Source organism: Perca fluviatilis, chromosome 16 (assembly GCF_010015445.1).
Source record: "Perca fluviatilis chromosome 16, GENO_Pfluv_1.0, whole genome shotgun sequence".
NCBI classification, from domain to species: Eukaryota; Metazoa; Chordata; class Actinopteri; order Perciformes; family Percidae; genus Perca; species Perca fluviatilis.
In genome coordinates this window covers 14,301,781-14,322,881 of record NC_053127.1, presented here as the reverse complement: position 1 = coordinate 14,322,881, position 21,101 = coordinate 14,301,781, and the positions used below count along the sequence as shown (strand labels likewise).

The following is a 21,101-nucleotide window of genomic DNA, read 5'->3' as shown; positions in this document are numbered from 1 at the left end:
AGTTAAAAGTTTTTTGACTGCATTTCTGCTACAGGTCTTTACATTACATACCAAAAGATTTGTCAATATGCCTTTATTTTTCTCCTTCATGTCTCACCATTTGGAGCCCCTCCCCTCTGCAGAGAGCCTCATAGGCCTCTCTCTCTGGGAGATGGTCTTTAGGTCTGATGTAGGTTCCCAGCTTGATGGGCTCCTCAGAGGCAGGCTGGTAGTCCTGGTTCAGCTCATTGAGCTGCTTGAGCAGTAACCGCTCAAAATACCGCAGGTTTCCGCCTGCCCTCTGGTGGCTGGGGTCTGTCAGTATAAGAAAATAATGACTGTTTGTGGAGAAGTGGAATAACCTGTAGAGTTGTCGAGTACGGTTTCATTTAAAAAAGTTTTGTCCCTTTAATATCTGTTGACATCACATGTGCAAAGAAGTCATTACTCCTCGTCAACATAAATTAATGAAAAAGAAAAGTTTTTTTCAGTGATCTTGATGTGTCTTACCTTTTTTCAAAGCTTAAGTCACATATTTACTTTAACCAAGAACTGTATGGTTTATTTCAAGAAAAAAACATTAACTGCAATGGCAGCTGCCAATTACAGTAAACGGTCATTGTGGACTTCACCTTTGAACTCTTCAACGCTTCAAATAACTCCACAGTGGTGGTAACTTAGTACATTTACTTAAGTTCTGCACTACCAGTACAATTTCATCTTTTTAATTTACAGCAGCATGCTTTACAAAGCAGATAGTTGAACGAGCACACACCCTTGTGGAGTTTTGAGGCAATACACTGAATCCCCAGTAAGCGGAGGCATTACAGCAACATGCCGGGCCTCTTGGTCATTTTCATGTGGGAGCAAAGCTGCCACGTGTCCCAAGATTACAGGAACGTCAAGAGTAAACAAAGTGTATCCTAAGTATTGACTTAGTTAAGGTTCTTCTTGCAGGGAGAAAATGTGCAGTTCGCTGGAGGGATTAAAACTCCTTAACAGGGGGTCAGACTGCTGAGACGGGTCACAATAAACATAAATGAGTACGTATGCTCTTTTCCAACAGTGCCATCATCTACCCTAGCTTTTTGCTAAGTACAGTACTGTCCCATTGATGTGTTTATACGTATGCCTTTTACATGTATTTGTTTTACCTCTGTCTTTGTATGCTCTGTGTTGCTATTTATTTGACTATTACTATTGTAGCTCTTTTAAACAAATGCAATTCAATGTAACACATTTCCCTATGAAAACAGAATAAGTTGATTGCTTGCTTTGCTCTTCCTTGGTCCTGCATTTCAAGTTAGATTTGATTTGTGTAATGTTGGAATATATATTGTTTCTTTTCTATATCCTTCACAGTTTTCTTTTTTGGTTTGTGTATGAGCTATTATATGTACATTTTAAATGTTCATTGTTACTTTTGTTGCACTTGATGGCATAAAGTAGGTCTAACTATGCTACATCTGCTCTACCTCAATTCTTTTCACTTGACATGTAAACAAGCATACCACAGCTGTAAAAAGATGGCCTGCAGCTGTCAACACAGCCCTTGATGCAGAGACTAAAATAACAGTTAGAAACCACAGGCTCTTACTTTGGATGGACAACACCCTGCTCTGGCAAGCACAGAGCACCACTGCAGTGAGAGAGGAGGTGTGTACTGTGATGATTAGTGAAACAGCAAGACAACCCATCAATTACCTCATAGCAGAAGTGCTATTTTAGATTTCTAAAATTTTAGACCACGAACCCATTCACCTATCCTTTATGCTCGCAAGAAAGACTGACTCAGGCGAGGATAAATGAATGAGAGAGTTTGTGTACTGTGTATTAGTGTACTTTGAGCTCATATCTTTTGTCTGTACACTTGTGTATATTGCACCTTACCAATAGCCACCAGCCGGCGTGTAAGCTCAATGGCCCGAGGTAGGTCTCCCATTTGGTAAACTGAGTAGCTGAGGTAGTCCAAAATATCCTCCTTGGAAACCACACTTTCCTCCCCGCTATCCAGCTGCTTCAAGGACTGCTGCATCCACAGCACAGCGTGGTAATAGTCTGCATCATTGTAAGCCGTCTTTCCCATATCGAAGCAGTCGTCCACCGTCAGTATGGCATTGGAGTGTATACCTGGGGCAGGATTCAATAGACGTAAATACTGACCATATTGTACAGGGACTTTACCAACAAAAAAACATGTTCTTCAATTATTTATGGCATTTGATTCATCACTGCTGGATCATGTTTGAGGACGCAGTGTGTTTGTTTTGTTTTTTCGTATTTGCTGTATTCTGGGTCTCAATCCACTTTGTAGTTACTATTTTTTTATGATGTACCTTTTTATTCTTGTTTTTTAAAGATTCGTTCTGGATATAATTTGGATGCTAATAATATATTTAGTATTTTAGTTAAGGTTATTTACCTAATATACCTATCTGTATATACACGTATGTTTACGCTTACATTTTCCCTGCATGGGATAAGAAATATAGCAAATTCTTCTCGTTTTTTTATGATCAACGTATGAAACAAAGTGCATTTTTTGCACCTGCTTCAGCTTTTTAAGTTTCTGTAGAATTGAGCATCATACAAAATGTGAATATGCAAAACTATTTCTACCTTAGTAGGCATTTGATTCATCACTTTTTTGACACGTTTCCATTATAAATTAGTTTTAAGTGGTTTGCTGGCAGGCAGGTTGAGATATGCAGAGTCTGTCAACTAAGTTTACCGGATCCTTGCTCAGCATAAAACGCAGTCAACTAGCACATACACATTCAAAAGGTGTGTGCCTTCTTAATAAACACCAATACATACCTGCAGAAGTATGCACAAGTACACACAAGTACACCCTTTCATACCCAAGTTGTTTCCAAATTGCGGCCAGAATGCCAGTGAAATGAGACTGCAGTTCAAAACCTAGCAACTAAGTTTCAAGTGCATCTCAAGCAAACACTTATGATCAGTTAAGATTTTAAAAGCAAATATGTGTACAATTTGAGGATTTCTGACTTTTTGCAACTCCTGGTAGTTGTATAAAACACTTTTCTTACTCTTATTTTTGACCTTGAATTTGACTGTGAGCAACTGCAACTAAATAATTTCCCTGAGGGGATCAATAAAGTATTCTGATTCTGAATTATGGTGCAGACAGCAGTGCATTATGCTAGGTCTGGGTGACTATGCAACTGGGAAGTCCTTTGAATTGTTAGTGTAATGAAGGGCTTTATAACCAACAAAGCTGATCTGCGGGACAAGGGATTCATCATCTGTCTGTGTATGATCGATGCAACTTTGATTGTGTCATTCGTTTCCTTACCCAATCATGACCCAGAACCAATGTATTAATGATAAAATAACCTTACACTTAACAAAACCCCACCTTTAACTAACAGTAACTTTACCTAAAGCCCTAACCCTTAAAGAAGTGAGGGCTGGTCAACATGACCTAATTTCACAAAAACTTACCTTGTCAGTAGGTCCAAAATTCACACTGCTTTTCACAAAGACAGTAGTATAAACACACACAAACTTTTGGGTGGGTACATTTTGCCTTCCTCTCTTTCTTTCGTAAAAAGGTACATAATACTCTACCCCTCTTAAAATGCTCATATTATGCTCATTTTCAGGGTCATAATTGTATTTAGAGGTTGTACCAGAATAGTTTTATTCACCCTGTGTGTTGAGCTCTCGGTTTGAGCTACAGAGTGAGGCATCGCGCTTCTGTTCAATCTTTGTTGGGAGTCGCAGATGCGCAGTACCTAGGTAAGCACTGCTAGCTAGTCAGAAGCAGAGTATGAGGGCGTGCCACACTAGCAGCTAGGCGAGCATTATAACGTGTTACAAAGTGACGCACGTTTGTCACTGAAGTAAAGGCTGGACTACAATAGAGCTGTTTGGAGCAGTTAGTGAACAGTGTTTTCTGTTGGACATGGTAAGTCCCTTTGGGATGGACTTTGGTCTTTTTTACTTTGTAAAACTATAATGTGCACAATAAAGGAAAGGGGAAAAAAAGCCAAATAGCCCAATATGAGCACTTTAATATATTCATGTTTACTCCTTGTTTACCTGGCAGCTTTCCTTTGGAGAAGGCCTCGGAATCCAGTTGGTACGTGTCCTGAAGACGCATCAATGCCTTGGCTGCACCCGTCTCATCCTCTGCATCTGGGAAGTACTGTCTGTGTACGGACATGTTGGAAATGAATCCTGGAAAGAAAGTAAGAAATAGTTATGTTGGGAAGGTCAGGATGGAAGTCAATTAATGAACAAATGAATCCAAGGATGACACCCATAATGTTAATGATCTACTTTGCAATACCTTAGCAACGTAAAGCTAAAACTATTTACAGTATAGTAAACTATTGGCCCTAAATACAAAACACTCAAATGTTCATACTTTTTAAATCATCAAAAGTCAGTTTTGCTACTTTATATCACCCACTGATACAAAAAAACAGTGATTACATGCACAGCCAGTTCAATCTTGAGTTAAGCACCCAAAGACACGTTTAAATATAATGCACGCACCCAAAAGGGTCTTGGAAGGCGTGATTGTTCTTAATGGAAACATGATGTGCGACCATGCACACCAACATTAAACTCCTTTGACGGATTTTATTTAAAACCGTTAGCTGTCAATTGAGTTAATTTTCCTTTTACGTCAAAAGTGAAACATAAATAGTATTGATTTACAATAAAACTGCAAATCACCCCCTTCTTCTGAACGGCTTTTGCGTTTTTTTTATCTTTCTTTTCCTCCTCTCCCTCTCTCTCTCTTTCTGTCTCAATGACTACATTTACAAGCAGCCAATAACCCATTCAAAACCGGAATATTAGCAATAACCCGGTCGCGCACGGCCATGTAAACACCGGCAAAAACCCGAATATGCTCATATTCCGGTTTTTATAAACCCGAATATGCTACCTGGATTACCCCTTTTCTAACCCGAAATTTTGTAAACGCGTATCGGCATATCCCAATCAAAAGGAACATTGATTTGTGTTCTGCGCATGTTCTATTCGCAAGGAATCTTGGTCTTTTGAGTAGAGGAACTTCTTGTATGCGCCAGAAAACATAGTTATAATAATAATTATATACTATAATAATATAGTTATATATATGTCAATGCAGAAAACCTGCGCGCAGTATACCGGAAGTAAACAAGAAGTAGAGGTAAACATGGCGCAGACCGCGACAGCACCACACTTTTGGGAGCGAGGAGGAAACCAATTTCTTTATTAGTGTGGTGAAAACCATGAATATAATGTCTTTTGTTGAAGGCAGAAAGTACCGAGATAGTGAGATTTATAAGAAGGGGACCGAAAAGTTATTGCGTCTTAAGGTTGTCCGTAGGCTACGTCCAGACGCTATCCGTGCGTCGCCGTTTACGTCGGGATATTGCCAATTGATTACAAATGCCATGTATACAGGAGTAACTCTCTCTGCTCACGCATGTAAACGGGTTATTCCGAATGTTTCAGAAACCCGAATAGTGCCCTTAACCCGACCATAACCCGAAAATTGACAGCTTGTAAACGTAGTCAATGTGTTAGCAGCAAAAGTTAGTAATGAAAACAAAAGTAACAGTGGCTATTGCCAATGTCTTTGATGTATTCAGGCTTATAATCCACAGTCAGTTCAAACATTCCTGACTTTCTGTAAATACTTTCTGTCAATCAGAGCCTCTGTCTTCACTCAGATTCCCCAATATTATCTAGGGCTGCAACTAACAATTATTTTCATAGTCGATTAATCTGTTGATTATTTTCTCGATTAATCGTTGCAGCTCTAATATTATCCTTCGCATACTGCCTATACCAGTCAACCAAATTTAGTTTAGTGTCTTCACTGTCTTGTGTGGGGCTAATGACGACTATTAACAAGTACTATGTATTGAAAAATGTGAAAAGAGCGTGTGAATTCAACATTAAGTTGTTTTATTTTAAAGGCTGTGGATGTTGTTAACTTCATTAATGTGTTTACTGTGTTTCAGGATTCGGTATTTGTTTTCAGATTTGGCAGAATCTTAACCAGTGGATTCGGTATTCGGCCGAAACCCAAACATCTGGATTCGGTGCATCCCTAATCTAAATTTGTGAGCCTATACTGTATATCATCTATGGTATTTCTTTCTTTTTCAGTGTCAATATTTCTTTTAACATGCTTTATTGGCATTGCATGTGAATACATCTGTGTTGCCAAAGCATAAAGAATAAAAGTACAAACATTAAAAACTAAATCAAAATACTGTATGTCTTCTATCTCTTACTGACTAATGGCCACATATACAGATTCACAAGTATGACACACAATTCATGCTCCTGCTATCTGCCTCACACACGCACAGACTTTCAGGTCCAGACACACACCCACACAAAGGGAGAACATGGCCAAAATACGCAGAGATGAGGAACAGCTGTACATAGCAAAACATGACAGTCTCTGCTCTCTCTCTCTCTCTCTCTCTGTTCATTGGAGGAGCAGAGTAGTTGACCAGAGCAGTTAAGCAGAAATTTCCACACTGCAGTCCAAGCTGTAATCACTCTGCTCACATCCGCTCTTGATTTTATATTTGCTGCTTGCTCTCTGCAAGTGCTGAGAGAAGCCCCATAGAAAAGTGGTAAATGCTGCCCTCCAGGTAGAGATACGTGTATGAACGCAATGCCTATAATGTCAATGTAAAAGGCAGGAATGAACAAATGCAGATTTGGCCAAGGCAGCATAAAAGACATTTCTGATCTGTTTAAAATAGTTTTTACTTAAAGAAAATCTACAGTCATTTCCAGATGTATCACTAGTTATTGCAGACAAAAAGGAGAAACAGGAACTTGTCTGGATGCAAATAATATAACTTTCTTGGTACGTTTTGGTCTGAGCTGTCACACACAGCACAACAGCTTGTTATCGCAGTGAATGTCTGTATACTCGTGGTCAGGCAACAGGCCCATAGTTATGTGTGGCCAAAAAACAGACTCCAGATGGAATGGTATTTATAACCAATCGCACAGAGAACATCAATGCTCCACAGTCACACCACACTTGCCCAGCTCAACTCCTCCTCCCTTCCTTTCTTCCATCTTCCTTCCTTACCATCAGAGGGATTCTGAAGCACCAGAGTCTCCAGTTCAGTCCACTCCGTGTTGAGTCTCTTCATCAGTTTGTAGGCGTTTACTGGGTGGGCCAGGTAGCCCTCTGGGTCAGAGGTGGACACTTTGGTCAGAGCATCAAGTTTGTTGGCCCAGCTAAGAGAGAGACAGACAGACAGACAGACAAAGTGTTACTTCTCTAAAAGCTCCAATACAGCTACATTTTAAAATACATTGTATTCATTCTACACATTATCTCATATTGACTTAACCTGCAAAAGCGAGTGCCAATGTTCTTTTCTGTTCTGTTGCTCTTTTTCAGTCACATGGAAAACTCTGGTGAAAATGTATTGACAAAAAAAGACTAAAGTTGTGTTACACTATGTTTTCAATGTACTGTACAAATTAAACAAAAACATTATGAACACGGTAGGGTAATATGTGCTAGAAAACACTGAGCACAGCCTCCACAGTTCTAACCACTACATGGTTAAAGGACTGTTAATATTAACAAATCTCTTTGTTGATAGAACAGATATAAATGTTTTCTTTACTTTTTAGTGCTGTTGACGGTTGATGAAACAGATATTATTAATATTTATAACATGTGTCAGTGCTATTAAGATGATTTTGACACATTAATCCACAAGGAGGGATATTTTTCAAGATCATTACCATGGTATCTCTGTTTAAAGACATAACACAAATGAAGCCTGAAATGGACAGCAGTGAGGAGCACAAGTCTCAGTCCGTCAACGCCACAGAGACACTAACAAGTCATTATTATGGTCAGTGGTGGAAGAAGTACTCAGTTCCTCCAGGATTAAAAAAATACTCCATTCTAAAGGTTCTTCATTCCAAGTCTAAATTGACATTTACACACAGTAGGGTAGTTTAGTCCAGTGGTTCCCAATCGTGGGGTCAGGCCCCTCCTGAAGGACACAAGACAAATCTGAGGGGTCTGTAGATAAGTAATGGATTGAGAAAGAAGAAGCTTATTAGCTGCATTTGACTTTTTCTGACTTTTCTCTAATCTTTGCTTTTTTGTGATATAATGGATACTTTTACTAGCCTGGTCCTACCAGACTCTCGTACATTTCATGTGTACAGAGTCTGGCCTCTCTCCATTGACAAGTGTTAACTTCCTTGAAGGAGGGTACTTTGTTGAAGTTTAAAACTATTGGATCTGCCCAGAGCCACTCTGGTAGCCTGGCTCCGCCCTCCTACGTATTGTCTGGTAGGACCAGGCTAACAAGAGGGGAGACGACGACAACTATCGGCTTATCATCGCTAGCGTTCGCCTTAGCCAACTCCTTCACCACTAACGGAGCGAGCTGGAAAATCAAACTTTTCCTGAACTCCGTGGGGAGGAGGGCCACAACATCATGGCCACCAACAAAACTCAGCAAAGGTTGTTCTTGCTCGGGCTTAAACTTCTGGATATTCTGCAGCGTTGCCACAACGGACCGCATCTTTCTCTGCTGCCATTACGGAACTACAACTCAAACTAGTGCACGTCACGACCTCAACGTCATCATTCTCAGCCACTCCCTCTGTTCACTGATTGGACCACCAAATATTTGGTCGGAGAAAACCCAAGAATATACCGCAAACCCAGACGGAGTACTGAAGGGAAATTAAAATTGAGTGGAAGTACGTAGGAGGGCGGAGCCAGGCTATACTTTTACCTCTTTGGGCTTCAAACAGTTACTTCAAGCTATAGTGCGTAGTTTCTTATGAAGGTAAATATGGTGCAAAACGTGAGAGCTTGTAGAATACAATGTGAGAACTTGCAGAACAAAAAAATGTAACTTGTATGTTAAAATTTGCACTTGTAAAATAAAAATTTGCACTTGTAAAATAAAAATTTGCACTTGTAAAATAAAAATGTGCACTTGTAAAATAAAAATTTGCACTTGTAAAATAAAAATTTGCACTTTTGAAGTCACAAAAAGAAAAAAAACATGAGAGCTTGTAAAAAAAAATCTGAACTTGTAAATTGAAATTTGCACTTGTAGAAAAAATATTCACAAATGTGTAGATTGATATTTGCATGAACACAATGACAGCTGCAAACTTGTAATGCAACATTTACTCATGTACTTTTTTTTTTACTCAGGTTGATTTTCCATCACAACCACAACTCAGTGATTACAACCTCACGAATCTGTCACTGTATGCGCTCTCTCGCATCACAAAGAGGCGAATCTGCGCCTCGACTTTTGCAACACTTGTTGCGATACATTTGGTGCAAAACTAATTTGTACCTGTGGACTTAGGCTGTGGAGCTCTGATCCAACAGAACGGGGAAAGCAGGGTTTCTATCGCCAGATGAGGGACAACTCTGTCCGGCTTATTTAGCTATGTCGCATGGAAGCCTGGATGGATGGATGGATGGCATGGAAGCCTGGTTGAATAGCAAGCTAGCGTTAGCTAACTAACCAACCAGCCTGATTCTAAATAAATACCTTTTTATTATCTTAACACTTTTTAACAGTCAAACTGAAACACTGGCGGTGAGCTCCAGGTCCTGCAGACGGACCGTCACCAGCGGGTATCGGCCAGCGGAGCAACATCGCTATTATTGCCAGAAAGCTTCGCTGCCGACTCGACCTGCAGTCGGAGCTCCAGCGGGACACAGAGAGCCCCGCACCCGGTAGCAGCTCACCGCTAGTGTTGGTGGAATAGCAAGCTAGCGTTAGCTAACTAACCAGCTTCTAAATAAATACCTTTTAGTTATCTAAACACTTTAACAGTCAAACTGAAACACTGGCGGTGAGCTCCAGGTCCTGCAGCCGGCGACGGACCGTCATCAGCGGGTAACATCGCTAAGCCAGTTCTGCATCCCTGCCAAGACTTCCATCCATAAGGGGAAATATTGATTTTATAAGGCAAAGTAGCTACTGTTTAATTAAAATGTAGGCTATATACATTCCTTTGTCATGTTCATCAATGATGATTATAATTTTACAACGTTTAGAGACATCAATGTTTTATCAGACTATCATTTCCTTGCTACCTGGGTGCAAATCCCGGCAGCAACGAGGGTTAAGAGATGACGCATTCGGCAAAAATGATTGCTGCTGCCCGCGAGGTGGATGTATTCTGCAAAGCTACAGATTGTTGCTGCCTGCCGGTGCAATGATTGGCAGTGAGGCACAACATCAGCAAAGCAAGCTGTGGTCATGGCCGGGGATGCGCCGATGCTACCGGGTGCGGGGCTCTCTGTGTCCCGCTGGAGCTCGACTGCAGGTCGAGGTCGGCAGCGAAGCTTTCTGGCAATAATAGCGATGTTGCTCCGCTCGGCGATACCCGCTGGTGACGGTCCGTCTGCAGGACCTGGAGCTCACCGCCAGTGTTTCAGTTTGACTGTTAAAAAGTGTTAAGATAATTAAAAGGTATTTATTTAGAATCAGGCTGGTTGGTATTAGCTTAACGCTTAGCTTGCTATTCAACCAGGCTTCCGTCGACATAGCTAAATAAGCCGGACAGAGTTGTCCCTCATCTGGCGATAGAAACCCTGCTTTCCCCGTTCTGTTGGATCAGAGCTCCACAGCCTAAGTCCACAGGTACAAATTAGTTTTGCACCAAATGTATCGCAACAAGTGTTGCAAAGTCGAGGCGCAGATTCGCCTCTTTGTGATCGGTGAGAGCGCATACAGTGACAGATTCGAGAGGTTGTAATCACTGAGTTGTGGTTGTGATGGAAAATCAACCTGAGTAAAAAAAAAGTACATGAGTAAATGTTGCATTACAAGTTTGCAGCTGTCATTGTGTTCATGCAAATATCAATCTACACATTTGTGATATATTTTTCTACAAGTGCAAATTTCAATTTACAAGTTCAGATTTTTTAACAAGCTCTCATGTTTTTTTTCTTTTGTGACTTCAAATGGGTTAATAATTTTACAAGTGCAAATTTTTATTTTACAAGTGCAAATTTTTATTTTACAAGTGCACATTTTATTTTACAAGTGCAAATTTTTATTTTACAAGTGCACATTTTAACATACAAGTTAAATTTTTTTGTTCTGCAAGTTCTCACATTGTATTCTACAAGCTCTCACGTTTTGCACCATATTTACCTTCATAGTTTCTGTCGCCCCCAATGGGAATTGTAAGTAATGGCAACAACACTGTCGCAGCATCCATGCAAGCCTTCGGTGATTGCACTCCACGCAGTTGCTAACACGGAGGATTAAAAAACTCTTCAGAAGAGGTAATTATCATATAATTTGTATGTCCTCTTTGTCTCCATACATGAACGCTGCTGTTGTCCTTTTTCAGCAGTGACATAAAATGCAGCTTCTGCGCGCAAAACTCAAAGGACGGCACTATTTTGTAAACCTAGCCATACTGAGAAATACAGAGAGAGTTTTGTGGAGCTGACAGGCTTAATTAGCTTTGTATCAATTCACATGGCTTACATGTAACATTCATTAATATAAAATAGTTGTGCACTATAGCTTTAAATTAAGCAATCTGAGAAGTCTACTAGGGAAAGGTCTCTTTGGCGGAACTGCTAACAACTAATTTTTTGTAATGGGTCACAAACGAAAAGTATTGTATTGTGTTTATCATATTTTTTTTTACATGAAATCGTAATATGAAAAGTAACTAGTTATTGTATCGTAAGATAACTGTAGTACAGTAAAAAGTACAATATTTCCCTCTGAAATGTGATGTAGAAGCATAAAAGAGCATACAATGATAATACAATTTAAAAAAAGTACAAGTAGAAGTACTTATTACACAGTTGGATTGTTATTAAGTCACAAGGTTGGAATGTACCTTTTGACAGCAGCAAGCTTGGATTCTTCTGCTTGAATGTATTCCCTCAGAGACTGGACCAACTCTTTTTCTGTGTAGATCAGGTCCGTCATTTGGCCTGCAGAGAGAGAGATGGATGCTGAATATAAGTGAGAGGTGTCTCTAAAGGCTCCGACACGCCAACCAGACGGCCGACCGTCGGCAGAAAAGGCAGTCGGACTGATCAGTCGGCTCCCGTCTCTCAAAAAAGTGCCTCGGAACACACAGGCAGCGGCACTAATCTGTATTGTCGCCCAAAAATTGAAAATGGAAAATGACAGAACATCTCTCTAGACCTAGTAAACACAGCGCACACTGTCGTCAGTCATTGTTTCATCAGAGAGTGTTGATAGTAGTCAAGAAGGATCATTGTTGTCATTACCCGCTGAACAGAAGAAAATAGGATGGCTAGTAATAAGAAGATACTGGCGTTGTCAGCTCTCAGGCTTCTTCTTGTGGAAGAAGCACTGATTCGCTAGTCAAGTGCTAGCACTCCACCAATCAGATTGGTCATTGAGTCCGACTGCCCACTGGCCAATTCAACATGTCAAATCGGCCAAAATGGATGCCGATGGCTCCTCCGGCAGACAACGGCACGGAACACACCGAACAGACTCGAGTCACCGACCTCGCCAGACTGTCCGACGGCTGATAATCGGGTTGGTGTGTCAGAGCCTTAAAGATCAAATCAGCATCACCTTTCTTCCTTAAAAGATGTGTCGCCTATTAATTTCCTAAGTTAAAGTGTCAAAAATGTATGTATTTAATTGTATTTATTTAGTATTTCCTGGAGGAATGTTCTCCATTTCTAATTTCAAAACTCCATCAAGCAATATTTAATATCATTTAACATTTAATAACATTTAATCAAAAAACGTCTTGTAATGTGAGAGAGTTGGTTCTACTAACAATCCCACTGAGAACTTTTCGGTCTGTTGTGATTTTCTGGTGGACCGATAAAAGAACACTGCTCAGACTCACACTGAGGTAAAAAGAGTCCTCAGCCACAAACGGTGGGGCTTTGATTGTGTAGAATTACTCAGCAAACTACAGGGTGGCGTTCATCCATGAGTCTTTGAGAGGATAGTTGGGGTGTAGTGTGCATCTTAAAATATTCCATGGAAACATTCAGCCATGATACAAATCACACTGGTTTCCAGGGAAGATGAATAATCACAACACTTTCATTGTTTCTGCGTGCAATAAGCACAACTGACCAGCCAAGTGCAGTAAATCGAGAGGATTTAAGTGACTGTTTAACTCCTCCCGAGTGCATACTGTATCAAAAGAAGTTCTGTAAACAAGTGATCTTCTTCTCACATATTAGATGAAGAAAGGTAATTGCACAAAGGAAAAAGTTGCCTCAAAAAAAACAGATTTAACTGGCCTGATTTAACCACTTCCTCCATCTAAAACCTTTTTTTATGGCAAAGAAAAGCATTCCTGAGCGCAAACTCTGCTCCCTTCTATATGTGGCACTCCGCTGATGTTCCTATTTAGGGGAATTACCACAGATTGTAACAGTAAAAATATCTTTAATTTTCTGATTATGAATATTAGAAAGCCTAGTTAAAGGTACCCTGTGGAGTTTAAGACCACTAGTAGCCCGACGACCAGCGGAGTCCGCGAAAGTGGAACCCGAAGCGTGACGGCATCGAGGCAAACGTCAGGAAATACTGCAACGCGTGAGCTGCAAGGTCTGCAGTAAATTGCAATTGCAAATTCCCCATTTATATTCATTCAGTTATAGGCCAAAATGTGACTACCTTGATTACAGCGACCCCTAAGGGATCTCAAGTTTCGCGTTGATGGAAAAAACGTTCACCTAGCTCTTTCAACCTACTTATGGAAGTGAAGATCTCTGCCTGTGTTTTCCAGCAGCAGCAGCAGCAGAGCAGAGCCCAGAGGATGAAAGCCAGGATCTTCCTCATTCTGTCTCTTTCAATAACCTGCAAGGACAAACAGAATCACATCATGTCACATTAGATTTACAAAATCTAAGCCTATTTTCATGCAATGCCTGCAAAACATTTTTTTTTACCCTTTGCTGTCTGTATAAATCTATGGATAAAGTTTTGCATGTTATCCTACGATTCTCCATCACCATTTAACACAAGCTGTGGAAAATCCAGCTGTTCCACTCTTTAATATTCCATCCATCCATATAATTGCCAATGTGCTTTGTTTTCATATTGGCCATGAAAAACTGACAAACTGTATTTTGATTACAAAATGACCTTGTTATTCTTGAACCACACATATAAATATCCTTGCAGTTTGCATTACCCTTAGTCAACAGTTTATGCAGTGATGGTGTGTTTCCGTACTTAATTAGATGATGGTCTAACAATATTCAAAGTTTCCAGTATGTTTCCTATAAATGAGTCACTAATCGTGCTGGGAGGCATCATGACATAATAGCCTCTATGCCCAGTTCTCATTAGGAGAGAATAAGGAAGGACAATTTGGAAAACGAATAGTGTTCTAACATTGTTTCTACAAAATAAGCAGACACCATAGGAACTAAATTACTATTATATAAAGTCCAGGTAAGGTCTTGTGTATGTTTTAGTCTGTTCAGCATGGCCATTGGCCACCCGATGGCTAATGAAAAATGTTGATGACTAAGGCCATGATTACATAAAGCTCAGACAATGTCCTTTGTAATAGAATTATAAACCAAAGCGTGCACTGCAGAAACTCACAAGTAACTCACTTTCAAAATGGTGACATCAAATCAAGTATAACATGTTATGTCCTTCACATGCTTAACAGGAATTTTAAGATTTATTTTGCTACAATGAATAAATTGCCAATAAATATTTTTTGGGCTACATGATGGGGCAGTGGAAACAAGTGGGAATACAACACTGACATATTGTCACTTTTTAAGTTGATATAGCAAATCTGTTAGTTACCTATTTACACATCCAGTATTTACGGGGCAACATTATCGTTTAACTGGAGTCGTGTTTCTGGCCACCTGACAAATCTAAGTCCAATATTCACTCTTCTTTTAGCTCTGTTTTTGGTCTCTACAAACTCCTGGGGGAAATATTTGTCTCTTTAGCTGCTAAAGTGCTCCACTATGTTAACCAGGTAGTCACTAACTGTGTCTGTCTGCTGTTTGGTGCTGGGCAGGTAGTGTAAAATACCAAGCCAACACTAACGGTTAAGTTAGATTGTTGTTTTTGAAAGCAGACAGTTCCAGTACAAACAGCTGTGTGAAGCCTATTGTTTCAAGGTTTATTATGGTTTTCTTGTCAGAAGTTGCCACATTTCCTTCAGTATTATTTGAAAATATATAGTAGTGATATCTTGGGCCAAAGCAAGCAACATGAGCTATGTGGACTTTCAGCTGCTGTAGAGCCAACAACAGAGCTGAATTGACAAGCAGAACTAAACAATGATGTATCACCTAGCTAGGCCTGTAACAATTATGTAATACTTGTCTAATCAATATTTCTTTTACATAATCGTTGTTTCTTTATTTTTATTTTCTTATATTAATTGCTTACATTAGCTAAGGTCCTAAGGGGTATGACTGCTGATGGTATTTGTCAGTTTTATGTTCATTTAAGAAAAAAAATATCTGGGTCACATAACAATGATATAACCAAAAGATGTATCCTGGAATTCATTCAAAATGTGTTTGCAAAAGTAATACATAGATAAATATTTTTTTTAATTTGACTGAAATAGACGATTATATTGTTGTTGATCGCAATTATTTCTGACACAATTAATTGTACAGCAAAATATGGAATTGTTACAGCTCTACGCCTAGCAGAAAGTCTCTGTTCACAGTCCAGCACCGAGATGCTTGTTTGCGATCTGAGGTGAAAAGTGACACTGCTCCACTTTCTCCTCATGGATTTAGTCTAATTCGGCTTTACCACTTCACTTCTCAGTGATGACTGTTTACTGTTGTCTGTGTAAAACATGCACATACTTCTACTTCTACTTCTATGACATAGCCCAGGCACAAACCACATACACACACAACACACACACACACACACACACACACACACACACACACACACACACACACACACACACACACACACACACACACACACACACATTTCTGCCTGCACTACTATCTAATCAAAGGCTTAGAGAGACAAAGGTTCTGAAGCATGGCACCTTAATAGTTATTATGTGGATAACTTGAAGAGAAATCTCCTCCAGGTGAAAAAGAAATCATTTCACTTACATGACACCTTTTGACAAAATGCAAGTCGACTTTCTACTGTTGCCAAATAAAGTCATGACAAAGTTAATACATTAGGCAAAATCTAAGTATAAGTACTGTACTTAACTACACATTTGAGGTACTCGTACTTGACTTGAGTATTTTCTTTTCATGCCACTTTCTACTTCTACTCCGCTACATTTCAGAGAGAAATATTGTACTTTTTACTCCACTACAATAATCGGACAGCTTTAGTTACTAGTTACTTTACACATTAAGATTTTTGCACACAAAAAACATGTAGTTTATAAAATACAAGGTTTTATTATAAATTAAACTACCCAACAATATAACGGCCTACAAGTGCAGCTTAAATGATTAGCCGGTTAAACACACAACTGTTTGGATCGTTTCCAGTTTCTAAAATGTGAGGATTTTTATGCATTGAGTACTTTTACTTTTAATACTTTAAGTACATTTTCCTGGTGATACATTCTTTTACTTAAGTCACATTTTCAATGCAGGACTTTTACTTGTAACAGAGTATTTTTACAGTGTGGTATTAGTACTTTTACTTAAGTAAAAGATCAGAATACTTCTTCCACCACTGCTTGGGTGCACATGGTGAATGCACGGTCCTGGACCATAAAACACACACCAACATCAGTGCAGAAGCATTGCCCTAATTATTTGGGCTGCAAAAACACTGTTTTCAGCCTTCACCTGTATGCGTGATGAGTGATGCTTATTACTACAGACCTAAACTACAAATGAAAAGGACAAAATCTCTCTCCTTGTAATCTACAGCCTGTGCCATTGCTCAGTCCAAACACAGCCTTGCCTGTTGTTGCAGGCTGTAACACCCATGTCACATTCCTGGAAAGAGGCCTGTTAGATTCATTACCCCTCGCCTGGCATTTCTGGCAAATGTAGGGACTAGCACTGAGGACAGGACAGGATATGATACGACAGGTCATGAGAGGACAGGACCAGGCGCTGTGTTTTGAATATAGACCCACAGTGCACCATGTCTTGCTCTGCTGCAGACCTGTGTTCTATGTATTGTATAAAGATGACAGGCTACAATAATCCATCGACCCTTTCCTAAAAATAAAACAATGGTCAGCAAAAAGTGTCAAAATTTAAGATAACACAAACTGCTGGATGAAAAACTGTGCTCTTGCTCATTCAATCGCCAATCCTGGTGCGTAATGACACGCAGGAAATCAAACTTCTGCTGTTTTTACAAGGAGGTGTGGCTCCAGAGGAGAGATAAGAAACCACAGTTACACTTTCTCTGGCAAAGCAGGCAGGAGGATTCAAGGTCTGCAACGGGGCAGGGGTTACTTAGGAGGAAATGTTTCTAGTAGACAGTAACACTCCCAACAGCTGTAGTTGTTCTGTTCTTCTTTCCTGCTTCATTTCTTACTTGACATCAAATCCACGGAGAAAAAACCTGGCTGGTACGAGCAGCAGCTGTCTTGGGTCACACAAGTGCCAACTGAGGAAGTTATAAAAATACTCTTATTCCGTTTTGAGGGGAAGCACATTAAAGCATTACATAGGTCAAGAGGTCTCAAACATATAAGAGTATAAAACATATAATTTCATAACAAATGCAAACAAAAGCGAAGCCAAAAAGCAGAAAGTACTGGGGCTGATGTGAGTGAGAGAGTGTTGTCATGACAACTGAGGAACATTGTTGAATATGGTTGCAAAATACCTATTTACGACTTTTTAAAGCCTTGAATAATTGTAGGAAATGTGTTCTACAAACATTACTTGGCTTTCAAAGTCATATCTACAGAATATATTTGCTTGCAGAGGTATCACAGCAGTTCCCATCTTCACTACATTACATTTTGGCAGTGAAGACCAAATTCCAGTATTTTGATAAAACTAGTCGGGAGCAGTCATCTATGTGACTAAAGAATGGGAGTTGCATGCCGGAAAACTGCTGGCTAGACAAGATGCTTGCCAACTCTCCCCACCATGTAGGCTGAAAATGGTGTACTGAGATAAACAGCAAATGGTAGATGCTAAACAGGCATTTTTCTGACTGTTGTTAATCAGTAAACAGAACTGGCACTCAAAGGCATAGACAAAAGACGGGCATGCTAGCACACGTGCAGACTACTGAAAGATGCATATTATATAATATGCCACATACATGTGCACACACAGTATCCACAGGCTGTGAACATGCTCAAACAATCCTTGCCTGTCAGACTCAGGGAGATTTAACTTGCTTGTCATTGGTGTTGCTCCGGGCATTTCAATATACAGTGGGTAGAACAAGAATAGCGCCTCTTCAATTAGACTATACTTAACTTAGATGAACATAAATCTGTTACAGATAATGTGATATTCAAGATCTTATTTATCAGGGGTTGATGGCGCAGTGGATATGACACATGCCTTGGGAGATCCGGGTTCAATTCCCACTGCGATGCATCAACCAACGTGTCCCTGAGCAAGACACCCCTAGTTGCTCAGACATATATAGCAATTGTAAGTCGCTTTGGATAAAAGTGTCAGCTAAATGACATGTAATGTAATGTAATTTGATAAGACAACAGTTGTCATGAATGGTTGGTTGGTCTCTGCTGAGTATCAGTATTAACCACCAGATGCATTCTATTAGGCAGAGTCAAACTAAGTGCACAACTCCCACTAAATAGCAATTTCGCAACTTTACACAGCCAGCCAAAAGAAAGGCTGCTTACATTGGCATTTTAGTCTCAGAGACGATGGAAGTGAGCATTTCCAACATAGTTTAGTTGACATCTATTTTCGATTTGGAAAAAAGCATCAAAGCATCTGCCAAATGAATGTAATGTAATGCAATATCAGGGGAATGTAGACAATCTCTGAATAAAGCAAAGGGTTAAAAGGTTTTCCTCATGCATGTCCAAGACTGCTGCTAACCATATGTGGTTTACTTTAAAGCAAATTTGTTTCAGATGCAATGAGAGCTGACAAAAACAACATCTGCAGCCATATTGCAACTAAAAACAGGCTAGATCTATTTTACTTTAAAGGGACAACCATTTCATAATGTTCTTCCGCGCGCCGGAATGTGACTAAACACCCCAACGTGGCAGCTAGATGGTGCAGCACCAGTAATCTATTTCCAGATGCTGTGTTGTTTACGGTTTACAGAGTCACATATTAGCATATGGAATATGTCAGTTTACATAAGCAACACACACATTTTTTTTATGTGCAAGAGTACACTAAAACACTGTTCACCTTTAAAAGCTTTTTCTGGTATGAAAACACTGAACGCTCATATAACTAATGTTTAATAAACAAAGACACCAATGTTGTAATAAATATAAATCACCCAGGCATTTAGATAAGCATTGCTTCAGTACTTACAAAGACACAACCAGACTTGGACACTGTATGCTGCTTACTTAAGTAAAAGAAAACAGACATACTAGAAAAGGGGAGACCATCAGACCGAGACTCAAATAACTTAATAAAACAGTTCTCTTGTTTCAGCTGTATCTAGCAAGACATCATCATACATGTACATGTCACCTGCCTTTCCAACCTTGGCTTTCAGCCCAATTACTGCTGACAGATGAATGGCCTCCTTCCATTTGTTGCCTTCCATTTATACCAAATCTAATGGCTGCAACATCCAAGTTTTGCCATTGTACTAGGCTATAAATAAAGCACTACAGGGCATCATCCGCATCATCAACGTGGAACATATATAACCCTTTATCCTGGGACTTTGAACAGTGGTACTTTGCGGCCAAGGGTGGACAAGGCCTCTCAGCCAATGTCTTTCCTTTTGGAGCATTTTTTTTTAATCCACATACTTATCTTAGTGTACTCAATATCATCAGCAACATCTCTTTCCAAAGACCCCCATTAACTATGGATAATACACAGTTCTCACTGTTGACACCCTTTTTAATTGGGACTATTTATTTTGTAGAAAGTAGTTCCAATAAAAAAAAAAAATACTAATTTTTATTTTTGCTATGAGTGAACCGACTCTTTAGGAAAAAGAATACAGACTACACCTGACTTTTTGTGAATTGTAGTTGGGTTCTAGTTGTCGAAAATGACTTTTTCCAGCTGCATCTCGCCTTCAGACCCCGGGTCTGCTCATCATCTTCAACTGGATGCTAGCCGTCCATGTGACGTCAACCAGTTGTTTCTAGAAATTCCCAATACTTGAGCTCTTTCGGGTCCGTGAATGTCCTTGCAGCCTGTGAAGTAGGCTACATGTGCAGACATTCATGTTTACTGCGCCAACGTTCAAAACCTCGTGTCTGCTGTCTGCTTTAAAGTGTGCGTAACAAACAACGAGATGCTCCGCCACAAAGTACGCGCAAAGTTTCAAAACGTTCTCCCCTTTTCCTTGTTAACATTGTAACACGACTCGTCGTTACAATGTAACAAACATGTCGGGAATAAACACAGACCTAAAGAAACGAACGAGCCGTTGTTACTTTACCTTGTCGGTACCACAAGGTCTGAAGTGTCTGGTATCACGAAAAAACCTGTTGGACCCAGTTATTGACAACCATCCCAGCATGTTCGGTAGGCACGCGAGTTAAACGATCAGCCCAATTCCAATGATGTAAAGAAGGGCTAAGATACAATATTTAACGTTATCTTACCTTTATTCTCTAAGGTCTTAAAAGAGTAACGTCACACTTCTTTGGTATGTGGACGCAATTTCACTTGGCACCCCGGGGTTATGAGTAGTACATACAGTGAGGGGTAGCTACAGAGAGCCCCTGCCACGTACAGAACCTCCTGGAGGGGTTGACCTTAATACTGCGATTAGACGCGCAGGGACATTCTTCTTCGAGTGCTATTGCGTTGCCCTCACGAACGCCTCGTAAAATCTGATTTCTAAGCTTCTTTTTTTTTACAAAGTAGGGGGTTAAAGTTCAATTAGGTTTGCGCTATGCTGTAATTAAGAATTCACAACAACAGGATACCAGACCCGTTACGGTTTTACAAGCCAGTGGTGAAAGAAGTAGGCTACTCGCAACCTTTA

The 21,101-nt window shown here is 39.9% G+C and overlaps 1 protein-coding gene across 5 annotated transcripts in view; it reads right to left on the bottom strand.

Moving 5' to 3' along the window:
- Positions 1 to 20,868, bottom strand: part of LOC120544236 (prolyl 4-hydroxylase subunit alpha-2-like) — a 32,288-nt gene extending 11,420 nt beyond the window's left edge. For 2 of the 5 annotated variants that reach the window (XM_039777862.1, XM_039777864.1), the window contains exons 1-7: positions 20,550 to 20,706; positions 13,718 to 13,823; positions 11,857 to 11,953; positions 7,070 to 7,221; positions 4,048 to 4,185; positions 1,870 to 2,109; positions 98 to 294 (exon numbers count right to left, since the gene is read on the bottom strand). In XM_039777862.1, coding sequence (XP_039633796.1) covers positions 98 to 294; positions 1,870 to 2,109; positions 4,048 to 4,185; positions 7,070 to 7,221; positions 11,857 to 11,953; positions 13,718 to 13,823; positions 20,550 to 20,630 — 1,011 coding nt within the window. In that variant the 5' untranslated portion in view covers positions 20,631 to 20,706. The other 3 variants (XM_039777865.1, XM_039777863.1, XM_039777867.1) reach the window with 3 other exon arrangements.
- Between the last annotated feature and the right edge of the window lie 233 nt (positions 20,869 to 21,101).